We start from the raw sequence: 23,288 nt of genomic DNA, 5'->3' as shown, positions 1-23,288 counted from the left end.
TTATAAGGCCTGTTATTGAGTCAACTGGCGTGATTTCGCTTGCCCGGTTGTACGTGACAAGGAGTAGGGTCGCCTGTCCAACTTCGTGGGTTTTCTCTGTGTCCTCCGATTTCCACCCACTGCTAAAGACCCCTACGCACAAGCGAATTTTTGAAATAAAATTAAACCATATGTTAGTCCCGAAATGACCTAGTTTGTGTCGAGTGGACGGTAAACACCATTTCTCTCTTTTTAATGATCAAGTAGACTTATACCAACTTTATGAGGCACTTTGTCACAATTTTCAACAATGGCGTATCTCTTTCAATGTCTAAATGCCGCTCACAGAATTGAAACAATCAGTGTAAGAAGTGCTTTGGGGGATCACGGTGGCTAAGTGGGTAAGACGCTGGCTCGCTAGCCTTGAGGTCGTATGTTCGATCCCTGCATTGGCTGAGAAAGTTCATCCAGATTTTCCGGCGTGGTTCTCCCTTGTCAGTGATGCAGGACGGAGGGCCTGACAAGGACAGCTGTCTAGTTGTTCGGATGAGACAAAGAACCAAGGCCCCGTGTACACATTGGATATAAGAGTAGGCCGTAGTGCCACCGTCCGGACAAAATTTCCTGCATAGCACACTGTATGGCATAAGCCCATCTTCATTAGCCCAGTTCAGAGCAAAACAGTAGGACATCAAACCCCATTTCATTTCATTTCAAGAAGTACTTTGAGAAAACTTGTGTTGTACATGTATTTAGTAACTTTTGAAAGAACCATAGGGCAACATTATGTTATAGATTGCTTGGATGATCTGCTGCTGTGGGTGTGTGTTTCGTTGCCTGGCAACCTATCTTTATTTTATTCGTATTTATTTTTAGATATTTATGGAATATGGTTTTATGAAAAAGATGAGTGTACCAGATTAGGAACATTAATGAATAGGTAAGTTTTAATATATGATCTTAACAGGTAGATTAATAACCAATATTGATGAATAGGTAAAGTTTGAAGTATTACCTGAACAGGTAGATTAATAACCAATATTAATGAATGGGCAAGTTTTGAAATATCACCTGAACAGGTAGATTAACCAATATTAATGAATAGGTAAAGTTTGAAGTATTAGCTGAACAGGTAGATTAATAACCAATGTTAATGAATAGGTAAGGTTTGAAATATCTTCTGAACAGGTAGATTAATAACCAATATTGATGAATAGGTAAGGTTTGAAGTATTAGCTGAACAGGTAGATTAATAACCAATATTGATGAATAGGTAAGGTTTGAAGTATTAGCTGAACAGGTAGATTAATAACCAATATTAATGAATAGGTAAGGTTTGAAACATCATCTGAACAGGTAGATTAATAACCAATATTAATGAATGGGCAAGTTTTGAAATATCACCTGTAGATTAATTATCAACAGTAAGAAAATAGGTAAGTTTTGAAATATCTGAACAGGTAGATTAATAATCAACAGTAAGGAAATGGGTAAGGTATGCATATACATGTAATGCTGTAACCCGCGTATTTAATCTTGTGTATTTTGCACTGATTTCTTTCACATTCGTTTAATATCAAACCTTTGTTTAAAAATTTGTAAAAATCGTAAAAAATCATCTAATTTGTACTTGTGTCCAGTTTTTAAAAAGCTGACCATTCAGTTTTGATAATGTGTGTCCAGTTTACAAGTGTTTAATTTCTCGATAACTTGGCTCAGAATAAAGTAATTTGAATGAAATTTTCAATATTTCCGTTTTACATTATCTATTTTTGAGCTATTATTGCAAGAATAATCAGCTCTTTATCTAATTTTTACATAATGTATCTTTAAAAACTGCAGCCATCATATTATGTGTTTTTCAGAACAGTGCAATCTATTCAGACATTCCCGCCCTCCGAGACGGTGGTGCCACCCGTTGTCCAAACACGGCAACATGTACAGCATAGTCCAGTGTTGACGACTACTACTACTCTAGCTATGACTGGGACCACAGTGGACATCATGAAAATACTCACTAAAGCTCAACATGAATATGATCAGGTACGTGTGTACATGTAGATTGTTGTTTACCCCAAATGCCTGAACATAAGGCGCCTGTTACCATAGGCGTACGGGGAAATCTTTGACTGGGGGGGGGGGGGGCGGTGGTGGTTGGTGCCCAAAAAATGTAGTTAGGTTCTTAGTATGTTACATAATAATAATAAATTCGCTGTTAAATTGGACACATTCAAGAACGCAATATTATTTTATACAACATTTACAAAGTACAATTGTGTGACCAAATTTTCCCAGCATTTGGTGCCCAAAATGGGGGGTCCCCCCCCCCCCCCCCCAGCTCGTACACCTATGCCTGTTACAGACTTTGTCATGTACAACCTATCACACGTTGGCTGAAAAAGTTCATTGGGATTTAGGGGGGTTGGATAGCCAAATGGTTAGCACGTGCGTGCTGTATCGTACGGTCTGTCATTGAGTCAACTGGCGGGGTTTCGATTCTCCGGTTGTACATGATAAGGAGTAGGGTCGCCTGTCTAAACTCGTGGGTTTTCTCCGGGTCCTCCGGTTTCCTCCCACTGCTAAAGACCCCTACGCGGAAGCGATTTATGAAAATAAAATTGAACCGTGTGTTAGTCCAAAATAACCCAGTTTGTGTGGACATTAAGCCCCATTATAACCTAGTTTGTGTGGACATTAAGCCCCATTATAACCTAGTTTGTGTGGACATTAAGCCCCATTATAACCTAGTTTGTGTGGACATTAAGCCCCATTATAACCTAGTTTGTGTGGACATTAAGCCCCATTATAACCTAGTTTGTGTGGACATTAAGCCCCATTATAACCTAGTTTGTGTGGACATTAAGCCCCATTATAACCTAGTTTGTGTGGACATTAAGCCCCATTATAACCTAGTTTGTGTGGACATTAAGCCCCATTATAACCTAGTTTGTGTGGACATTAAGCCCCATTATAACCTAGTTTGTGTGGACATTAAGTCCCATTTTTCTCTCCCTCCCATGTTTCCCCTTGTCACTGTTGCAGGATATATGGAGGGCCTGACAAGGACACCTGTCTAGTTGTTTGAATAGACCGAAAAACTCGGCATGCACATAAAAGAACCCTTGATAGTGGGAATTTGAAGTAAGAGTAGGCCATAGCGATGCTGTTCGGGCAAAATTTCCCTCATAGCACACGGTATGGAGTATGCCTGTCTTCATTAGCCCAGTAGGAGCAGAACAGTAGGACGTTAAATCCCATTTCGTTTCATTTTCTTGGGGGGGGGGGTGCTGTGTGGAGGGCCTGGCCATAAACAACGTCTGTTGGAATTCAACAAAGAGAAGATGGACAATTTCCCACGTAGCACATTCATGGTGTTAGTCTGTCATCATTAACTCATTTTTTTATGTTCAGAACAGTAGGACTTTAAACCTTTAACCGGTCATTATCGACAATAATCACCAAAACGTTATACAGCTAAGTAGTCTACCACAGCAAGAACCTTTTTTATAAGCCGCATTTGAGTATTTAGTTTCGTATTTAATTGATATGGCCAAGCATGTGTGACAGACAGGAACTTGTGTTGTCAAGTGCATTGAGAAAAACATGTCTTTGTTCAACATTTTTTGACGAAAAACGTAATTTAACAATGTCGGTAAGGTTAAAAACGCTTGAAGTGGTTGAAATTCCTATGAATTATTACGACTCGGATTATATCGTTGACAGCTAAGTAGTCGACCACAGCAAGAACCTTTTTTATAAGCCGCATTTGAGTATTTAGTTTCGTATTTAATTGATATGGCCAAGCATGTGTGACAGACAGGAACTTGTGTTGTCAAGTGCATTGAGAAAAACATGTCTTTGTTCAACATTTTTTGACGAAAAACGTAATTTAACAATGTCGGTAAGGTTAAAAACGCTTGAAGTGGTTGAAATTCCTATGAATTATTACGACTCGGATTATATCGTTGACACCGATTCTGAAGACGATATTTCTTATGAAAAGGATTTAGAATGATTTGCAAATTATAGATCAACTTATCCCCTTCAACTTTTTTATTGGTGTCAAGAGTCTATCACTTATAATTATTTGACAGTAGTCGATTGAAATAGGCATACAAAATATTTCACGCCAGTCTTTATTTAGCCTGACCACTTGACGTCAGGATGTCATTCAGGACGTCAAAATGACGTCGACAGGTTAAGGGTTAAACACCATTATATCATCTTACATCATTTCATTTCATTTTAGGGGGGGTTGGATGGCCGAATGGTTAGCGTGAGGGCATTGCATCGATTCCCTGATTGTACGTGACAAGGAGTAGGGTCACCTGTCCAACATCGTGGGTTTTCTCTGGGTCCTCTGGTTTCCTCCCACTGCTAAAGACCCCTACGCGCAAGCGAATTATTGAAATAAAATTGAACCACATGTTGGTCCCAAAATGACAGTTTGTGTCCAGTGGACGTTAAACCCTCTCTCTCTCTCTCTCTCTCTCTCTCTCTCTCTCTATCTCTCTCATATTTCATTTTATTTTCAGTCAAAGTCAACCGTTGTGAAAAGATCTGAACCCAAATCAATGACAGATAATTTAGGTAGTGGTATCCAGAACCGTGATCAGCCTCTAGTCAGACCAACACCTGTGAAATACGACAGTCATCCTGTCACTGCCACAGACACTAACCCTGGTATTACGTCGACACCTCCTCAAGGAAACCCCATGTCTATAGAAGCGTTATTTCAAAAAGCCAGTTTAAATCAGAGAGGTGGGGCTGAATTACCAGATGTTACCAAACCTTCAGCTTTACAGAGGTATATTGAACCATATGTTAGTTCTAAAATGGACGTTAAGCCCCATTTCTGTCTGTCTCGTACAAACGGTTATTATTTTCCATGACAAATCATTGAAATGGTCCCTTGAAACGGAAATCCATCTTAAAATGGCATTTCACTGAAAGTTTCATTTTTTAGCTAAATTTTAAACCAAACTACCTGAAGCCTTCTGCATTACAGTGCTAATGTAACAATAGGTTTTGATTTTCAACGACAAATGATAAAACACTGAAATAGCCCCTTGAAACGGAAATCCAGTTTTTAAATGGAATTTCAGTGAATATTAGAACTGAAACGTCAGATTTGTTCAAAGAAAGTCACAATACTAATTCTTAATTTAATTAAGACTGAAGAGAATCCAAACTAAATGCTCAAAACAAATTTCTGTTTATTACAAATCATTCTGGTTAAATACAGACCCATATTTCGATTCGTTTTTTTATACTTTTGATGTAGATATGACAAGTTTTAGTGGAAGGTCGTGTCATGTGTCATACGAGTGGCTTTTGACCTTATGACGTCAGGCATTGATTAATCTGTACTAATGTTATACCTGTCTGTAATGTCTGTATTATTGTAATACCTGTATTATTGTAATACCTGTATTATTGTAATACCTGTATTAATGTTATGCGTGTATTAATGTAATACCTGTATTAATGTAATACCTGTATTATTGTAATACCTGTATTAATGTTATACCTGTATTAATGTAATACCTGTATTATTGTAATACCTGTATTAATGTTATACCTGTATTAATATAATACCTGTATTAATATAATACCTGTATTAATATAATACCTGTATTAATATAATACCTGTATTAATGTAATACCTGTATTATTGTAATACCTGTATTAATGTTATACCTGTATTAATATAATACCTGTATTAATGTAATACCTGTATTAATGTTATACCTGTATTATTGTAATACCTGTATTAATGTAATACCTGTATTATTGTAATACCTGTATTAATGTTATACCTGTATTAATGTAATACCTGTATTAATGTAATACCTGTATTAATGTTATACCTGTATTATTGTAATACCTGTATTAATGTAATATCTGTATATTACAGATCTGTATCTTGTGATAGGGAAGATAAAACTGATCTACATCCACTTCTGATGCAGCTGATCAAGAAAACACCTACCTTAGAGCAAATAGAACGACAGCAACAATCATCACATGATGCTCGCGAACGGCCTCCTTCCCAGGGGTACGAGGAGTTTAGCGTTCCGGTATCCCCCAGATCAGATGTTACTTCTACAGAGTTGTTACGTCCCACTGATGTTGTCCCACCTCCATTACCAAGTTTTACCCAGCCGCTGCCAGTAAGATGAAATTTATTTTTATTTAGAAAAACTAAGTATCTCTCTTATTGCAAGAAATTATTTTTAAAGTAGAAAAACTAAGTATCTTGCTTATTACAAAAAGAGGGGTTGGATGGCCGAATGGTTAGCACATGCGCATTGTATTGTAAGGTCTGTCCTTGAGTCAACTGGCATGGTTTCAATTCCCCTGTTGTACGTGACAAGGAGTAGGGTCGCTTGTCCAACCAGGTGTTTTATTCTTGTCCTCCAGTTTCCTCCTACTGCTAAAGACCTCTACGTGCAAGTGAATTATTGAAATAAAATTGAACCATATGTTAGTCCCGAAATGACCTAGTTGGTGTCGAGTGGACGTTAAACCCCATTTCTCTCTCTTTTATTACAAAAAAATCCTGTGTAACACATAAAAGAACCCATGACAGTTGAAATCACAGAGGGCTTGGCAGAAATGCAGCTCTACAGACAAAAGTCTCGTTCCTCTGTGACAAGGAGCCACAGTGACTCAGTGAGTAAGAGGTTGGCTTGCTAACCAGGAGATCCTGTGTTCGATCTTTGCGATAGCCGAGAAAGTTTATTGGGATTTTCTGGCGTGGTTCCCCCTTGTCAGTGGTGCTGGATAGAGAGCCAGGTGGTGCTAGATAGAGAGCCAGGTATCACACAAAAACAAGTAGGCCAATGCGCCACTGTCTAAGCAAAATTTCTCTAATAGTACACCAAGGGCAGGATCGAGAGAGAGGGGGGGGGGTACCCCACGCCTGCTCAGCTACATAAAAAATTTTGTAACAGAACACTTTTTATGACAAAAGTGTCACGATTTTGTGCTTTATCCTTTATCATCAGATGGTGGGATGGGATGGGCATTCAAAGTGCGAGATAATGATATAGACATATCACAATTAATGCTTTGGATCAATGAAATTGAATCCCAATGTGATCCTATTAATTCATAAAAGAAAAAATATAGTGTGTTGATTATTTATATTATAGTGTGTTGATTATTTATATTATAGTGTGTTGATTATTTATATTATAGTGTGTTGATTATTCATATTATAGTGTGTTGATTATTTATATTATAGTGTGTTGATTATTTATATTATAGTGTGTTCATTATTTATATTATAGAGTGTGTGTTGATTATTCATATTATAGTGTGTTGATTATTTATATTATAGTGTGTTGATTATTCATATTATAGAGTGTTGATTATTATAGTGTGTTGATTATTCATATTATAGAGTGTTGATTATTTATATTATAGTGTGTTGATTATTCATATTATAGAGTGTTGATTATTATAATGTGTTGATTATTTATATTATAGTGTGTTGATTATTTATATTATAGTGTGTTGATTATTATAGTGTGTTGATTATTTATATTATAGTGTGTGATTATTATAGTGTGTTGATTATTTATATTATAGTCTGTTGAAAGTGAAAAAGATTTGAGTGATCCTATATCATGTCCTGATGTCCTCTTGTCACCGATGGCCTTTACGAAATCAACCAATCCTACGTTACCATCTTCTAGTGCTTCATTAAATCTTAACAGTAAGTGTAAATACATTGAAAGGGGGCGGGGTTACAAGTGCTAGGTTTCCATTATCACGATTTGTGCTGTGATTGAAATCATGGTTTTAATCGTGGAATAATCGTAGTTATCCTATTAGGTTTTATCCTATATTGAGATCAGTCGTAGCAATCGTGTTGATCGTATCAATTGGGACAATCGCATAACAGTGCGAACCTAGCATAAAACACTCCTTAATTTCATCTTGTTATCTTTAAAAGGGGATACAAGGTACATGTATGTAGACTAAAGCACTCCTTACCCTTTTTTTGTTCTAAAAGGGATTAAAGCCGCTAACCCTCATTTGTATTGACCATCCCTTTTTTTTCACTGCTAATTCCAAGCTGGGGGGGGGGGGGGGTTGGATGGCCGAATTGTTAGCATGTGCGTGCTGTATCATAAGGTCTGTCATTGAGTCAACTGGTGTGGTTTCGAATCCCCGGTTGTACGTGACAAGGAGTAGGGTCGCCTGTCCAACCTTGTGGGTTTTCTCCAGGTCTTCCGGTTTCTTCCCACTGCTAAAGACCTCTACGCGCAAGCGAATTATAGAAATAAAATTGAACCATGTGTTAGTCTCGAAATGACCTAATTCCAAGCTAAAGTGTACTCATATTATATAACTTGTGGGGGGGGGGGGGTGAGTGGCTGAATGGTTAGCACGTGCACGCTGTATCAAACGATCTGTTATTGAGTCAACTGGCGGGGTTTCAATTCCCTGGTTGTACGTGACAAGGAGTAGGGTTGCCTGTTGGACGTTTAATCTCATTTCACATTTCAATTCATTTCTTTCCGTTTCCTTTGAAGTTTTAAATTTTTTATTCCATGATTTTGTGTATAATTGTAGATGTATCATTATCAGAATGTTTTGAATCCGGTTTCGTTTGATTATTTTTTTTAATTCTATGATTTTGTGTATAATTGTAGGTGTATCATTATCAGAAAGTTGTGAATCAGAAGAATCTAGTCTACCAGTAGCTGCTCTTACAAAACAACAATTACAGCAAGCTTTTGTTTATTTATTAAAGGTAGGATATTATTATTTAATAAAGTTGCCTAGCAACCTATCATTTTTATACGCCCACATGGAAATGTGGTCGTATATTACCGTCACTTGTTTATTTATTAAAAGTAGGATATTATTATTTAATAAAGTTGCCTGGCAACCTATCATTTTTATACGCCCACATGGAAATGTGGTCGTATATTACCGTCACTTGTTTATTTATTAAAGGTAGGATATTATTATTTGATAAAGTTGCCTGGCAACCTATCATTTCTATACGCCCACATGGAAATGTGGTCGTATATTACCGTCACTTGTTTATTTATTAAAGGTAGGATATTATTATTTAATAAAGTTGCCTGGCAACCTATCATTTCTATACGCCCACATGGAAATGTGGTCGTATATTACCGTCACTTGTTTATTTATTAAAAGTAGGATATTATTATTTAATAAAGTTGCCTGGCAACCTATCATTTCTATACGCCCACATGGAAATGTGGTCGTATATTGCCGTCACCCCTGTCCGGCCATCGTCCACAATTTCTTGTGACCACTCTACAGACTACATTTATCATCTGATTGTTTTGAAATTGATATATGTTGTTTGCATTAGTGAGATGAAGAAGTCTATTTAATTTCAATGACTTCCGTTAATTTCTTCTGGAGTTAAGGCCCTTGTTTCACTTCGTTGCACTTTGTGAACGCTCTAACGACAAAAGTTATCAACCGATCTGTATGAAATTTATATGTATCATTTAAAGGAACTAAATCGCTAATATTCGTGACGTAGAAATTGACACAAATGGGTCGCAACACATACAATAATTTTATCTGAATGTATATGAACTGATTTACATTCTATCGTTTCCGATTTTACTCTTAATTTCAAATCAGTTATGTTCGGCGAAATACGCCAAAAGTCTCAGTCGAATATCAATTACTAGCGTCTGGTTATTCCAGTCTATTACGCATATTCTCCATAAAAGAATATGGCGTCAGCGCTTGACATGGCTTATGGAATCTCTTGTCTTGTTCTTTCTTGTCCCTTGTTAAAATGGCACTCAAACGCATTATGGTACACGATTCATGTACCAATGGTAAAATGTTTATTTTGTCTTAAATATTGGATATCAGAAGCCTATCTTTTCCCGGTAAGATCACAACATCAATGTTGATTTAAACTGACAAATAATTGGTGTTTTCAACGTGGAAGATTTTCGATGATATTGAGTTGGAGACTTAGCTACTTTGAATTAGTGAAACGAAGAAGCCTGTTGAATTTCAGCAATTTCCGTCAATTACGGCATGAGTTATGGCCCTTGTTTCACTTTGTTTTACCTTGTGAATGCTCAAAAGTTATTATCCGATCTGTATGAAATTTATATGTATCGTTTAAATTAGTAAAACGAACAAGCCTATCGAGTTTCAGCAAATTTCCGTTAATTACATCTAGAGTTATGGCCCTTGTTTCACTTTGTTGAATCTTGTGAAGGCGCGAACGACAAAAATTATCACCCAATCTGTATGAAATTCATATGTATCATTTAGATTAGTGAAATGAAGAAGCCTATTGAATGTCAGCAATTACCGTCGATTACTTCTAGAGTTATGGCCTTTGTTTTACCTTGTGAACGTTTGAATGACAAAACTTATGCAATATTTGAATTAGGAAAACGAAAAAGCCTGTCGAATTTCAACAATTTATGTAGATTACTTCCAGTGTTACAGCCCTTGTTTTAGTTTTTAGAACCTTGTGAACCTCAAACGACGAAAATTATAATGTGATCTGTATGAAATTGTCTATTAAATGCCCCTAATTACATACAAAAGAATTAATATTCAACAACCCTTGTCAACATCTAGGACGATTTAGCTGCTGTTTGCCTATGTTTTGTTGCCTGGCAACCTATCTTTTATTTAGGCAGTAAAGGCGATTATTATTGCTTGCATGTTCTCTTAATAGACATCTTTAGTTTCATCTCCATACAAGGTTTGCACACTCCTTGAAACTCCTTAAATCCTGGAAAAATGAAAATGTGATTTACAGTACTGGAAAAATAAGATTACTCCTTGAAAATCCTAGAAATTTAATATTTGTGGTTTCGCTATTTAAGATATAAACTAAAAGTAGTAGACAAATATCTCTGTCACAATTGTTGAAATCTTGAAAGAACAATTGGACACTGCAAATGAATACCATTTTGCTTGTAAAAAATGAATAAACTCTGTTAAAATCTAATTTTGATGAGATTCTTTATTTCTTCGTGTCAGTCAAACAATGTTCTTCAAGCGTAAAAAAAATATATTATGATGTATACTAATGTCCAAAAGAAAGTATACACACTAAAAATATGACTAAGTTTTGTTTAAATCAACAAAATGTGATAAAACTGCACTGAACACGTCCAAACTCAATATTTCTAAGCAAATAAAAGGCAAAACAAATGGACATTGTACCCAAATACCGCATACAATGGAAAAATGACTTTATTTGAGGCAGGAAGAAATGCACAGTGTATACTTTCTTTTGGACATTAGTAAAGAATTCTATACAGGGACTCATGGAATCTGGTAAAATCTTCTGGAATTTTAAGTGTTCTGAGTTACGCACACCCTTGCCATAAAATTAGATGTAGGCATAAAATCCCGAGGCTCTTCTGTGCGACCTCATCCTTGGTATCCCTAGTGGTGTTGTTACGTTCTTCTCCACTAACCCCTGGATCCGTTCATGGGGTTCGGATGGGACGAAAAACCGAGGTCCTGTGTACACATGGGAGTGCACGTAAAAGATCCCTTGGCAGTTGAATGTCGATATAAGAGTAGGCCGTAGTGCCGCTGCCCGGGCAAAATTTCCCTCATAGCACACTGTATGGCATATGCCCGTCTTCATTAGCCCAGTTTAGGAGCAGAACAGTAGGACATTAAACCTCATTTCATTTCCGTTCACGGGGAAGACGCTGTCAAATTATAGTATTTTTATCGACCAATCAAGAAATGTCTGTGATGGTTGATTATTTCTCGAGGCTTGCTTTTATATTTTCAGTAACTAATTAATGTTTTTCTTTTGTTTATTTTAGAATGATGAAGGATTTATGTCAAATATTCATGAAGCTTATCTCAAAAGTTTACAAGAGTTGACGAAGCAGAAATGATAGTATTGGTACTGGCCATGTTTGATAAATATATACAATTTAATCAAAAATATGTGACATGGGTTGTACTTGATTTGATCAATGGATTGTATCAACGTATCTCTCTGTGTTATTCTGTAGAAACATTTTAGAACGACGGCCTCTGATTTTATTTTTCTCCGGGTCCTCCGGTTTCCTCCCAGTGCTAAAGACCCCCTACGTGCAAGCGAATTATTGAAATAAAATTGAACCATATGTTAGTCCCGAAAAGACCTAGTTTGTGTTGAGTGGACGTCAAACCCCATTTCTCCCTCTCTTACCTTATTTGGTGTGTGGGGGGGGGGGGGGCGGGGAACGAACGGTGTTAGCTCACTATTTCAAGTAAATTCAATGAGCCTGTGGTTTAATTATGTCCGAATGTGTGAGAACAGCGATACCTTACCTTGTTTGGGAGGGGAAATGGCATTTGCTCACTATTTCAAGTAAATCCAAACTTAAAAATACTCTGATGAAGTGAAATTTTAATTTCTGCCCCTGCTAGAAATATCAAAATATTTTGTGTACCACATTATGACATGACCTTTTTATATATTATGATTATTAACCTCTTTGTGGTTTTTGGCTTTTTTAAGCCATTTGACAAAACTCAGAACCTTCATTTTGAATCGGCATGACGATAATGCCCTTTTATGGTGTTCTAAGGCCAGTATTTTAAATTATTAAATTTGGTTTATCAGTACAATTTGTTGATCATTAAGTACAATTTTTGTTATCAATGAGTACAAACTGTTTATCTATGAGTACAAATTGTTTATCAATACATACAATTGGTTTATCAATGAGTACAATTGGTTTTATCAATCAGTACAATTGCTTGATCATTAAGTACAATTGTTTATCAATGAGTACAATTGGTTTATCTATGAGTACAATCTGTTTATCAATGAGTATAATTGGTTTATCACGTGTACAATCTGTTTATAATTGGTTTATCATTAAGTACAATTGGTTTATCAATGAGTACAATCTGTTTATAAATGAGTAAAGGTTGTTCATAAATGAGTACAATAAGTTGTTGACCATTGTGCACAATTTGTTATCAATCTGTACAATTCATTTATCAATATGCTCTATTGGTTTTATCAATGAGTACAGTTGGTTTTATCAATGAGTACAATTGGTATTATCAATGAGTACAATTGGTTTTATAAATGAGTACAATTGGTTTTATCAATGAGTACAATTGGTTTTATCAATGAGTACAATTTGTTATAGCAGTGAGTACAATTGGTTTTATCAATCAGTACAATTGGTTTTATCAATGAGTACAATTTGATTTATCAATCTGTACAATTTGTTTATCTATGAGTACAAATTGTTTATTAGTGCAATCTGTTTATCAGTATAATTTCTGTACAATTGTTTGTCAATACAGCCAACGTAACATTATGTATGCCTCATGAATTGAGGTTCTGAATTTACCAGTCTTTGGTCAAGAGGCCCTGTTATGTATGCCTCATGAATTGAGGTCCTCAGTTTTCCAGTCTTTTTTCAAGGGGCCCTGTAATGTATACCTCATGAATGGAGGTCCTCAATTTACCAGTCTTTTTTCAAGAGGCCCTATAATGTATGGTTCATGAATTGAGGTCCTCAATTTACCAGTCTTTGGTCAAGAGGCCCTGTAATGTATGCCTCATTTGTCTAGGCCCTGAAGCGGGTATTCATGAAATAGTTATCTGACTGGAATAAGTTGATCAAATTAAGAGTATTAGATCTCTGTTGTATGTGTATGTATATTTATATCTGGGGGTTATTCACATATAATTTAACTAAAATATTTCATGAATGGAGACGTTTCATTGGCATAAAACTTAAATCTGTGCTAGGAATTTATCTTTAAAGGGGGGGTTGGATGGCTGAATGATTATGCATGAGTGTGGTATCATACGATCTGTCATTGAGTCAGCTGGCGTGGTTTCGATTCCCCGGTTGTACATGACAAGGGGTAGAGTCGCCTGTCCGACCTCGTGGGTTTTCTCCAGTTTCCTCCCACTGCTAAAGACCCCTACGCACGATTATTGAAATAAAATTGAACCATATTTTAGTCCTGAAATGACCTAGTTTGTGTCGAGTGGACGTTAAACCCCATTTCTTTCTCTCTGTTTCACTGTAACCCAGGTATCATTTAATCTTGTGTATCTAGCATTAATTTCTTTCACATTCTTTTAATATCAAATCTTTGTTTAAAAATTTGTAAAATATTATTTAAAATCACCAAAAATCATCTAATTTGTACTTGTGTCCAGTTTAAAGCTGACTGATTAATTTTGATAATGAGTGTCCAATTTACAAGTATTTAATTTCCTGACCACTGTTTAAAAATTAATCATTATACATCATTAATCAATTGAGTTGTTTATTTTTTAACAATGATTGAGAAATTAAACACTTGGACACGCATTATCAAAATTGAATGGTCAGCTTTAAACTGGACACAAGTACAAATTAAACGATTTATGGTGATTTTAAACAGTTTTTACGAATTTTTAAATAAAGATTGGATATTAAACGAATGTGAAAGAAATTAGTACTAGATTCACAAGATTAAATGATACCAGGTTTACAGTGTTTTTATCTTGTCTAAGGATCACAACTTGAGAGTCATGGTGGCTGAGTGGGTAAGATGCTGGCTCGCTAGCCTGGAGATTGCCCCCCTCGTCATTGGTGCAGGAAGGAGGGCCTGACAAGGACAGCTGTCTAGTTGTTCGGATGTGACGAAAAACTGAGGTCCCATGTATACATTGGTGCATGTAAAAAATCCCTTGGCAGTTGGAATTCGATATAAGAGTAGGCCATAGTGCCGCTGCCCAGGCAAAATTTCCCTTATAGCAGACTGTATGGCGTATACTGTCTTCATTAGCCCAGTCGGAGCAGATCACAACTCACACAAATGATTTTTCTTAAACATCACATTTATCTCCAATCTGATTAGAATACAGATCTATATTTCGTTTCGTTTTTTTTTTATACTTTCGATGGCCTACACTACATGAAGATCTGACAAGTTATAACGATAGGTCACGTCAGGGGTCAAAAGACCGACTTATGACCCTATGACGTCAGACATTTGATTAAATCAGCATTGATGTTACTAGTGGATTACCCACAGTTCCGGGCAAAAAAGGTCAAACACTCGATTCGACAGACCATTTGATTGGCTGACCCCTCATTTCAAGCGGAACATGAGTTAAATAACAAGTCTTCCAGATCCAAGTGGAGTGAAGACAAGTAAAACGAAATTTTGAACTATAAAAACAAAACGAAATAGGATCTGTGTTTTAACCAGATTGATTTATCTCATGCGGTTTATAGTAACGTGTGATTATCCAGTATCATTTATCTCATGCGGTTTATAGTAATGTATGATTATCCAGTATCATTTATCTCATGCGGTTTATAGTAATGTATGATTATCCAGTATCATTTATCTTGTGTGGTTATAGGAATGTGTGATTATCCAGTATAGATTATTTTGGCATTAAAAATGTATCATGGTGTCCTTTTTAGTGGGCGGAGTTTATGAGAAACAGAATATTTATTATTTGTGGCCTAAGCATAGTGAATAATTCCCCAGTAGGCTGATTTTGTATATTTAGCCACTTTTGAATTATTTTGTGTTGTAAAATAATAGAATTTTACTAATTTATGGCATCATGATGGAGTTGTCTTTGTATTATTAATTGGCAACTGCCTTAATTTAGAGGTTGTTGTCATGGAAACCGGTGCTATATCATTCATATCATCATCATCTATTATGCTTTAACCCTTGAGCGCTTGGTACTAGAGAATCCTAGTCGAAACGTTGCTCAGTACCATTGCTTGATAAAGACCAGGCCTGTACCCCCATGGCGCCAAACCATGCCCTTTACACTGGACGCAATACTCAGTATGGGTGCCCCATAAAGCCAAGTGACATTGGTTGGGCTGCCCCCCTTGCCCCCAAGCTAGCTACGGGCCTGAAGACTAGAGCATCCTAGCCGAAACGTCGCTCAGTACCATTGCTTGATAAAGGCTAGAGCATCCTTGTGGAAACGTCGCTCAGTACCATTGCTTGATAACGACTAGAGCATCCTAGTCGAAACGTCGCTCAGTACCATTGCTTGATAAAGAGCATCTTTTTCGAAACGTCGCTCAGTACCATTGCTTGATAAAGAGCATCCTTGTCGAAACGTCGCTCAGTAATAAACAAATTATATTTCATAGAATTGTGACCTCTGTATATTTCTCGTTGCAAGTACTAAATACCACTGAAACAATTTATCATCGTAGTTCCCAGGGTTAAAGGGAAGCAAATCCATTTTTATAAGTCAAGGATTGTGCCTTGTTAGAATACAGCATGACCATACTCTACATTTCCGATATACTATGGGTGAGGACAAAAACTGAGGTCCTTTGTATACATTGGTGACCATGTTAAAGTACCCTTTATTTACAGATAGAATTTGACAAAGTGTGGACTGTAATAATGCCGCTGTCTGGGCAAAATTCCCCTCATAGTATACTGCATGGCAGATGCCCATTTTCAGAAGAATAGTATGGGCAAACCCACTTCAGATAAAGATAAAGAGCTGGCAGTTCTCACTATAATAGTTAAAGATTAGATAATGTAAAGATAATTTGATGAAAATTTCAGTCAAATTGATCCACTCTGAACCGAGAATTTAGCGATTGCATTTTCGGCCTATCCTCCATCATCATTACTAAAGTTGGTACGATAAAAAACATAGTCTCGATTATCCATTTCATGATTAAATCATGAATAAGAGTTGAGCAGCAAATCGGGTCCTTATCCAGTACATATCGCAGGCTAGCGATGACATCGAGAGTTGGTTATGGTCTGGATAAGTTAATGTCTAATTCATAATTTAGATAACATTTCAGGCCTAAAGAAAGACCCGAAATAGGCAGATTTATCTCTTGCATAATGTATGTTTAAGTTAATATGAATATAAATAAATTATTTTAGGGCATTGGATCATTTTAGAAAATCGTTGATTAGACTTTCAGCTTTTTATGTTCAATTTCATTTCATCAAGTTTTTATGTTGAATATACATATCCTAGTACAAAGTATGAAAGATTTCTTGTCTCAATGCAATTAATCAGGAACATGGTAGGACGTCATCGCAGCCATCTAGGCCTTGTGACGTCGATCAATGAACAGTTGTACAAAGAACAAGCATGTCACGTCGATCGATGAACAGTTGATCAAAGAACAAGCATGTCACATTGATCGATGAACAATAGTCCAAGGAACAAGCGTGTCACATCAATCGATGAACAATAGTTTAAAGAACAAGAATGTCACGTCGATCGATGAACCAAATTCCAAGGAATAAGCACGACACGTGTCATGTCAATCGACAATGAATAGGCAGAGCCGTGGCACCGAGTTCACAAAACATTCTCAGACTTCAGTTAAGAATTTACTCTACTTTCAATCACTGTTTATTAGAAATATCTTTGATCCAGAAACACGAAGGGCTATAATTTAGTTAAAATAAGGAGAACTTTTTAAAAGAGCTAAATCGCTAATATTTTGGATCTAGAAATTGACACAAATGGGTCGCAACGTATATAATAATGTAATGTGAATGTATATAAATTGATTTACATTCAATCGTTTCTGTTTTACTGTAATTTCTAATCAGTTAGGTTCGGCGAAATACGCCACAAGTCTCAATCCAATGGCAATTTCTAGGGTCTGGTTATTCCACTCTATACCGATAGTATTTATTGCGCATGCTCTCCAGATAAGAATATGACGTCACCGTTTGACATGACTTGTGGAATATATCTAGCCTCTTTTTATGAGTCTCTTGTTAAAAATGGCGCTGAAATGCACCATGGTGCACCATGGTACACGATTCGTGTACCAACGGTAAAATATTTATTTTGTCTTAATTATTGGATATCAGAAGAACATCTTTTCCCCGTAAGATCACAACATCAATGTTGGTTTAAATTGACAAATAATTTGTGTTTTCAATTTCGAAGATTTTGGATGATATTGAGTTAGAGACTTAGCTACTTTAAGTCTGAGAATGATTTGTGAACTTGACCCAGGACTTTTTTTTTTTCGGATGTGTACAATTTAAGGACCAGTTGGTGGTATAGAAATATTTAGAAACTAAAAAAAATGCTAGGTCTGTCATAAAAAAGGGGCAATGGGCAGACCATTTATTTTTAAAAACTTATAAAAAGTTTATAAAAACTGTTGAAATAAAAGAAACCAACAACTTTGTTCTCCAATACTCAGTTTTTCAGTCTGATTAAAATACAGATCTATATTTCGTTTTTTTTTTGTTTTTTTTTTTGTTTTGTTTTTTTATATACTTTCGATAGCCTACACTACATGAAGATCTGACAAGTCGTGTCAGGGGTCGTACGACCAGTTTTTGACCCTATGATGTCAGACATTGACTAATCAATCAGCGTGGACGTTTCCAGTGGTTTACCCACAGTTCCGTGCATGGCACGCCAAGAAGTCGCCGTAACAGACCGTTTCATTGGCTTATCCCACACTTCAACCAAAACGCCGGTAATATAATAACTCTTCCAGATCCTAGTGTAGTGAAGACAATTAAAACGAAATTTTGAACTATAAAAAACGAAACGAAATAGGATCTGTGATTTAATCAGTTTTTAGTTTTTATATCCTTTTATTTTTGGATGTACATTTCGATATACTTAAAGCCACACTGTATTATTTTAGAAATCTCCATTATCAGGGAAAATTATGCCATGCTTCATGAATATGTATTTAAAGAAATGTAAAAAGTTAATTTACTGCTTGGTAATTATTGAGACCCTCTCATTTAATTATTAAAATAATGGCTATACATGTATAAAATATTTGTTGTTATTACCTATAATACGATAACAAGGACTATCAGTTGAAAGAGAAGTCCAGCTGTTACAGATGAAAGAGAGGGGGAGGGGGGAGGGAGAGGGAGGGTTGGAGGGAGACTTAAAAACTTACTTTTCATTTAAAGTTAACCATATCTAGAGGGAGGGAGGGGGGAGGAGATGGGTGGAGAGGGGGGAGGGGGAGAGATCTGTCATTGAGTCAAGTAGTGTGGTTTCAATTCCCCGCTTGTACCTGACAAGGAGTGGGGTCGTCTGTCCAACCCCGTGGATTTTCTCGGGGCCTTCAGTTTGACTTAATTTCCTCCCACTTGCAAAGACCCCTACACGCAGTACTGAAAATAAAGGAGCATAACTCTTATATTTAAGCAGTCGGTTTCTACCACAATTAAAAAATCACGTGTCAACAAAATATTCAAATTCGTACGTAATAAAAAAAAATAGGTGCGCCTCGTTATTTTTATACGGTATTCAATTTTATGTCGGTAATATTCCTACAAAATTATGTGTTGTCGTAATACGATAGAATGAAAGCGTGTCGACCCGTACTTTTGTTCAAACTCATCCTCAAAATTACCATATTTTTCGGGGTATAAGTCCGGCATTCGTCTTATACTCTGTTCTGACTTCTATACGGATGGAGGTAAAATGAAAAAAAGAAGACATCCCGAAATTTTTTTGGCAATGACCGTCGCTCCTCGATACCGAGCCAGTGACATCATCTGCAAAATAATAGCAGTCGCAAGTGAATTATTGGCTTGTTTTGCTTTCAAACAAATTTTTACTTTATAACATGGATGGATACATTGGGTTAATCTGAGCTGTGTTTCCTCGGAAACCAACGTAATGAGAGTTATTTCCCTTCCGGTGTGAATCTTACATCTTTACCCACACTACCCTGATCAGCAAACGCTAGGCCGCTAAAATCACTGAGAGGGGGTGACATCACCCCAAACTTAGTCTGCCTGTCTACAGCTAGCTTCGCCTGATTCTCAAAGTTTGACGTAGATGAATCGCTGCGTGCAGTATGGGATGATATCGGTGCGGGTTAATTAGCTCGCAACATTAATTTTTTTCCGTCTGCAAATTAAATTTTACAAAGAAACATTTGAAGTATTAAAAAAATAAATAAAGGTGTTTGAAGTATATCTGGATACAAAATATTTCCTATAGAGTAAATGGGTATTTAAAACAAATAACCGGCATCATTAAAACTATGTAAACAATACACACGCCCTCGAGCCAATGATTGACAATGCGTGATTTTATGTCACGTGTAGAATGTATTTTTAAAACTCTTAAAGGCCAGACACTTTATACAGAGGTTTAAAATACAGATATGACGTCATCCTTTGATGTTGGAGTACCATTATTTCAAATAATCGTACGGGCAATGTGTCAAGCGTAACTTGGTAAAAACTCCAGTGACGTATTTCATTGCAAAGCACGTGCAAGTGTCTGTATTTTAAGTTGTTTAATGGTCTCGAGCTTAAGACATTGCGTAATATATTGTAAAAACACTCGGACCTCACGGCCCTCATGTTGTTACAATGTATTACTTAATGTCTCGCTCTCGACCATTAAACAATACATAAAGAAGTCGCTTTCGGTATACCCGTGAAACAGATTGTGATCAGCATTGAATAATCGCAAGGCCGCTAATATCAGAGAGGGATGACATCGGTGTGAGTATGAGCTCGCAATATTAACTTTTTTCCTTCTGCGAACTAAATTCTAGAACATTTTTTATGAAGTAAAATAAAGCCCCCCCCCTCCACCCTTGACACGCACCTGGTTACTCTCCACGTCTTATCTAAGTCTCTAACTGCACATCATCAATTGTGTCGAGTGGACGTTAAACCCCATTTCTCTCTCTCTCTCTTTTTTTGCATATCATCCAAAGTCTCCGACATTGAAAACACGAATTATTTGTCAATTAAATCGTTTGAAACTTCTGGCGTATTTCGCCGAACATAACTGATTAAAAATTATAGTAAACACAGAAACGATTGAATGTAAATCAGTTTATATACATTCACATTACGTTATTAAATGCGTTGCGACCCATTTGTGTCAATTTCTAGGTCCAAAATATTTGCGATTTAGCTCCTTTAAATTACAATAAACGACTGCATTTTACAACTAATGTTAATTGTGATATGTTTTCCTTCTCCAAAGAACTTACATGTAACGTTGATAATTTATTAATCCCTTGTTCCAGCCATCTGCATCAAAACAACCACTCCCGTTACAAGCTATTCTAAGACTTCACACGAATTAAGGATAGGACATTGATAGACTGATATCGTGTAAAATTTTCTATAATAATTTACTGCTGTGTGAAATAGCTTTATTTAACGTCCGCTTCCACCGAAGTGATATCGCAGACAAAATTTACTGCTGATTGCACTGCGCTTATATTGTTGGCCTGCCCTTAGGTCAACTGAGTACATCGGCGTATGTCCCTATTACCTCACGCACACACAACGCGACACATCGCCATTGCAAACAGGCGTATAGCTACGAGAACGTAGCGGAAAACGTTGAGATATACTGATGTGTTTGTTTTTAGCTACGATTGTATGCCTTTAGTTCCAAGTGGCAAGCTCAGTTTCTTTATTAAACATACATTATTTAAGAGCTAAATCTACTATTGCAGGTATATCTTTAGGCCTGAAATGTTATCTACATTATTAATTAGGCATTAGCTAACTTATCCGTACCATAATCAACTCTCGATGGCATCGGTAGACTGCGTTCTTGAGTGGATTATGACCCGATTTACTGCATAACTTTCCTTCACGATTGAACGATTAAATGGATAATCGAGACTATGCTGTTTATCGTACTGACTTTAGTAATGATGATCGAGGCTAGGCGGAAATTTCAATCGCTTAGTTCTCGGTTCATAGTGGATCAATTTGAATGAAATTTTCAGCAAATTACCTTTACATTATCTGGTTTTTAACTATTATAGTGAGAACTGCCAACTCGTTATCTAATCTCCCATAATGTATCGTTAATGCACATAACATCTTAAAAATAAGATAATTTTATACTATTATGACCAATTAAACTTACAGAGGCCAATGTAGTGGCATAACTATCGCCTAACTCCAAATATTCGCGTTTAAATTAATGAAGCGTTGTTTTTATCCGACATACACCGTCATACATCTCCCGTTTAAAAATGGCGCGCATCGATTTTAAATACGATGATTTATACCTGTTTCAGGTAGGATTATAATGCTTAATTGTAGTTGGATGTAGCAGAAATATTATAAATAACAATAATCAATCGTTGTTTTGATGAAAAATATTGTCAATTTTGCTTACTGATGCCCGTGCGATTCGCATTGAGCTTTGCTACGTGGAACTATATAGGACCATCTCTTATTTCGAACACAGAGGGTTGAGAGATGAGGTTTGTTATCTAACAGGCGTAAAGATAAGAACATTTTGTAAAATTGTGAATTGGGATTGTTTGAAAATCAGATTGACCTATGGCGGAATTTGACGCACTTAAACGTGAGTTTGGAGTATTCTTTGATTCGATTACGTTGTGTACATAGTAAACTAATTGAAAATCGTCGATGGAAGTCAGTAAAAGTTTTTCCATAGGGATAATGCGTTTCTTTTGATATAAGGACGTCGTACCGACACAAAGTCAAATCACTCGGCAAACCTCAGCAGATTCCAGTGCCCTGCATCTTGCTAGAATGATGTAGAGTAACGGAATCATTAGTGGTTTGTCGAGTGAAAGTCAAATATCCAAAATTTAGACTCGATCTTCAGGCAAAGTCAGCGCAAGCTTTCGAAGACTTAACCTGAAATGAAATGGGTTTAACGTCCTAATGTTCTGCCTTGACTGGGTTAATGAAGACGGGCATACGCTACGTCCTACTCTTATATCGAATTCCAACTGCCAAGGGATCTTTTACGTGCATGTCAATGTATACACGGGACATCGGGTTTTCGTTCCATACGAACGACTAGACAGCTGTCCTTGTCAGGCCCTCCGTCCTGCACAGCTGACAAGGGGAAACCACGTTGGAAAATCTGGATGAACTTTCTCGGCCAATGCAGGGATCCAATAGGGTAGGCTTAGTATATATTCACGGCTCACGGTCGGTGAGCTGCTTTTGCCCCGACTGGTAACCCGTCCCGATCAGTGGGCGGATGTTCAGGGGATTGTTGGATTGGTATCAGCTGTTCCCTTGCATTTATATATGGTTATTTCTCTAGTGATGACAAGGTCGGCTTTCTATATGTACTTTAGTAACGGATTCTTACTGACTCTGCCCTCTCTATCCGTCACTGTCTTTCCCTTCACACATCTGATATGAAAATAAAGTATTCCCCCCCCCCCCACCTCGGTTCTAAGGCTATTTTGGAATCCCTACCGTCTATTTTTCACCGCGATTCTTCTTTGATCGCTAAAAGGAATCATTTCCTGCCACATCAGAAACAAATTTATGGTAACCCGACACTAGTTTCATGTAGA

General features: G+C 36.7%; 1 protein-coding gene across 4 annotated transcripts in view; it reads left to right on the top strand.

Moving 5' to 3' along the window:
- Window positions 1-18,770, top strand: part of LOC126827255 (mRNA-decapping enzyme 1B) — an 83,089-nt gene extending 64,319 nt beyond the window's left edge. For all 4 annotated transcript variants that reach the window (XM_050556524.2, XM_056102176.1, XM_056102177.1 and 1 more), the window contains 7 exons: window positions 856-919; window positions 1,845-2,022; window positions 4,515-4,786; window positions 5,897-6,152; window positions 7,576-7,702; window positions 8,646-8,746; window positions 11,805-18,770. In XM_050556524.2, coding sequence (XP_050412481.1) covers window positions 856-919; window positions 1,845-2,022; window positions 4,515-4,786; window positions 5,897-6,152; window positions 7,576-7,702; window positions 8,646-8,746; window positions 11,805-11,879 — 1,073 coding nt within the window. In that variant the 3' untranslated portion in view covers window positions 11,880-18,770. The remainder of the gene's footprint in view (window positions 1-855; window positions 920-1,844; window positions 2,023-4,514; window positions 4,787-5,896; window positions 6,153-7,575; window positions 7,703-8,645; window positions 8,747-11,804) is intronic.
- The last annotated feature ends 4,518 nt before the right edge of the window (window positions 18,771-23,288 follow it).

Source organism: Patella vulgata, chromosome 7, assembly GCF_932274485.2.
Source record: "Patella vulgata chromosome 7, xgPatVulg1.2, whole genome shotgun sequence".
Taxonomy (NCBI): domain Eukaryota; kingdom Metazoa; phylum Mollusca; class Gastropoda; family Patellidae; genus Patella; species Patella vulgata.
Note: the sequence above shows the minus strand (reverse complement) of the source record. Positions and strands in the feature narration are given on the sequence as shown.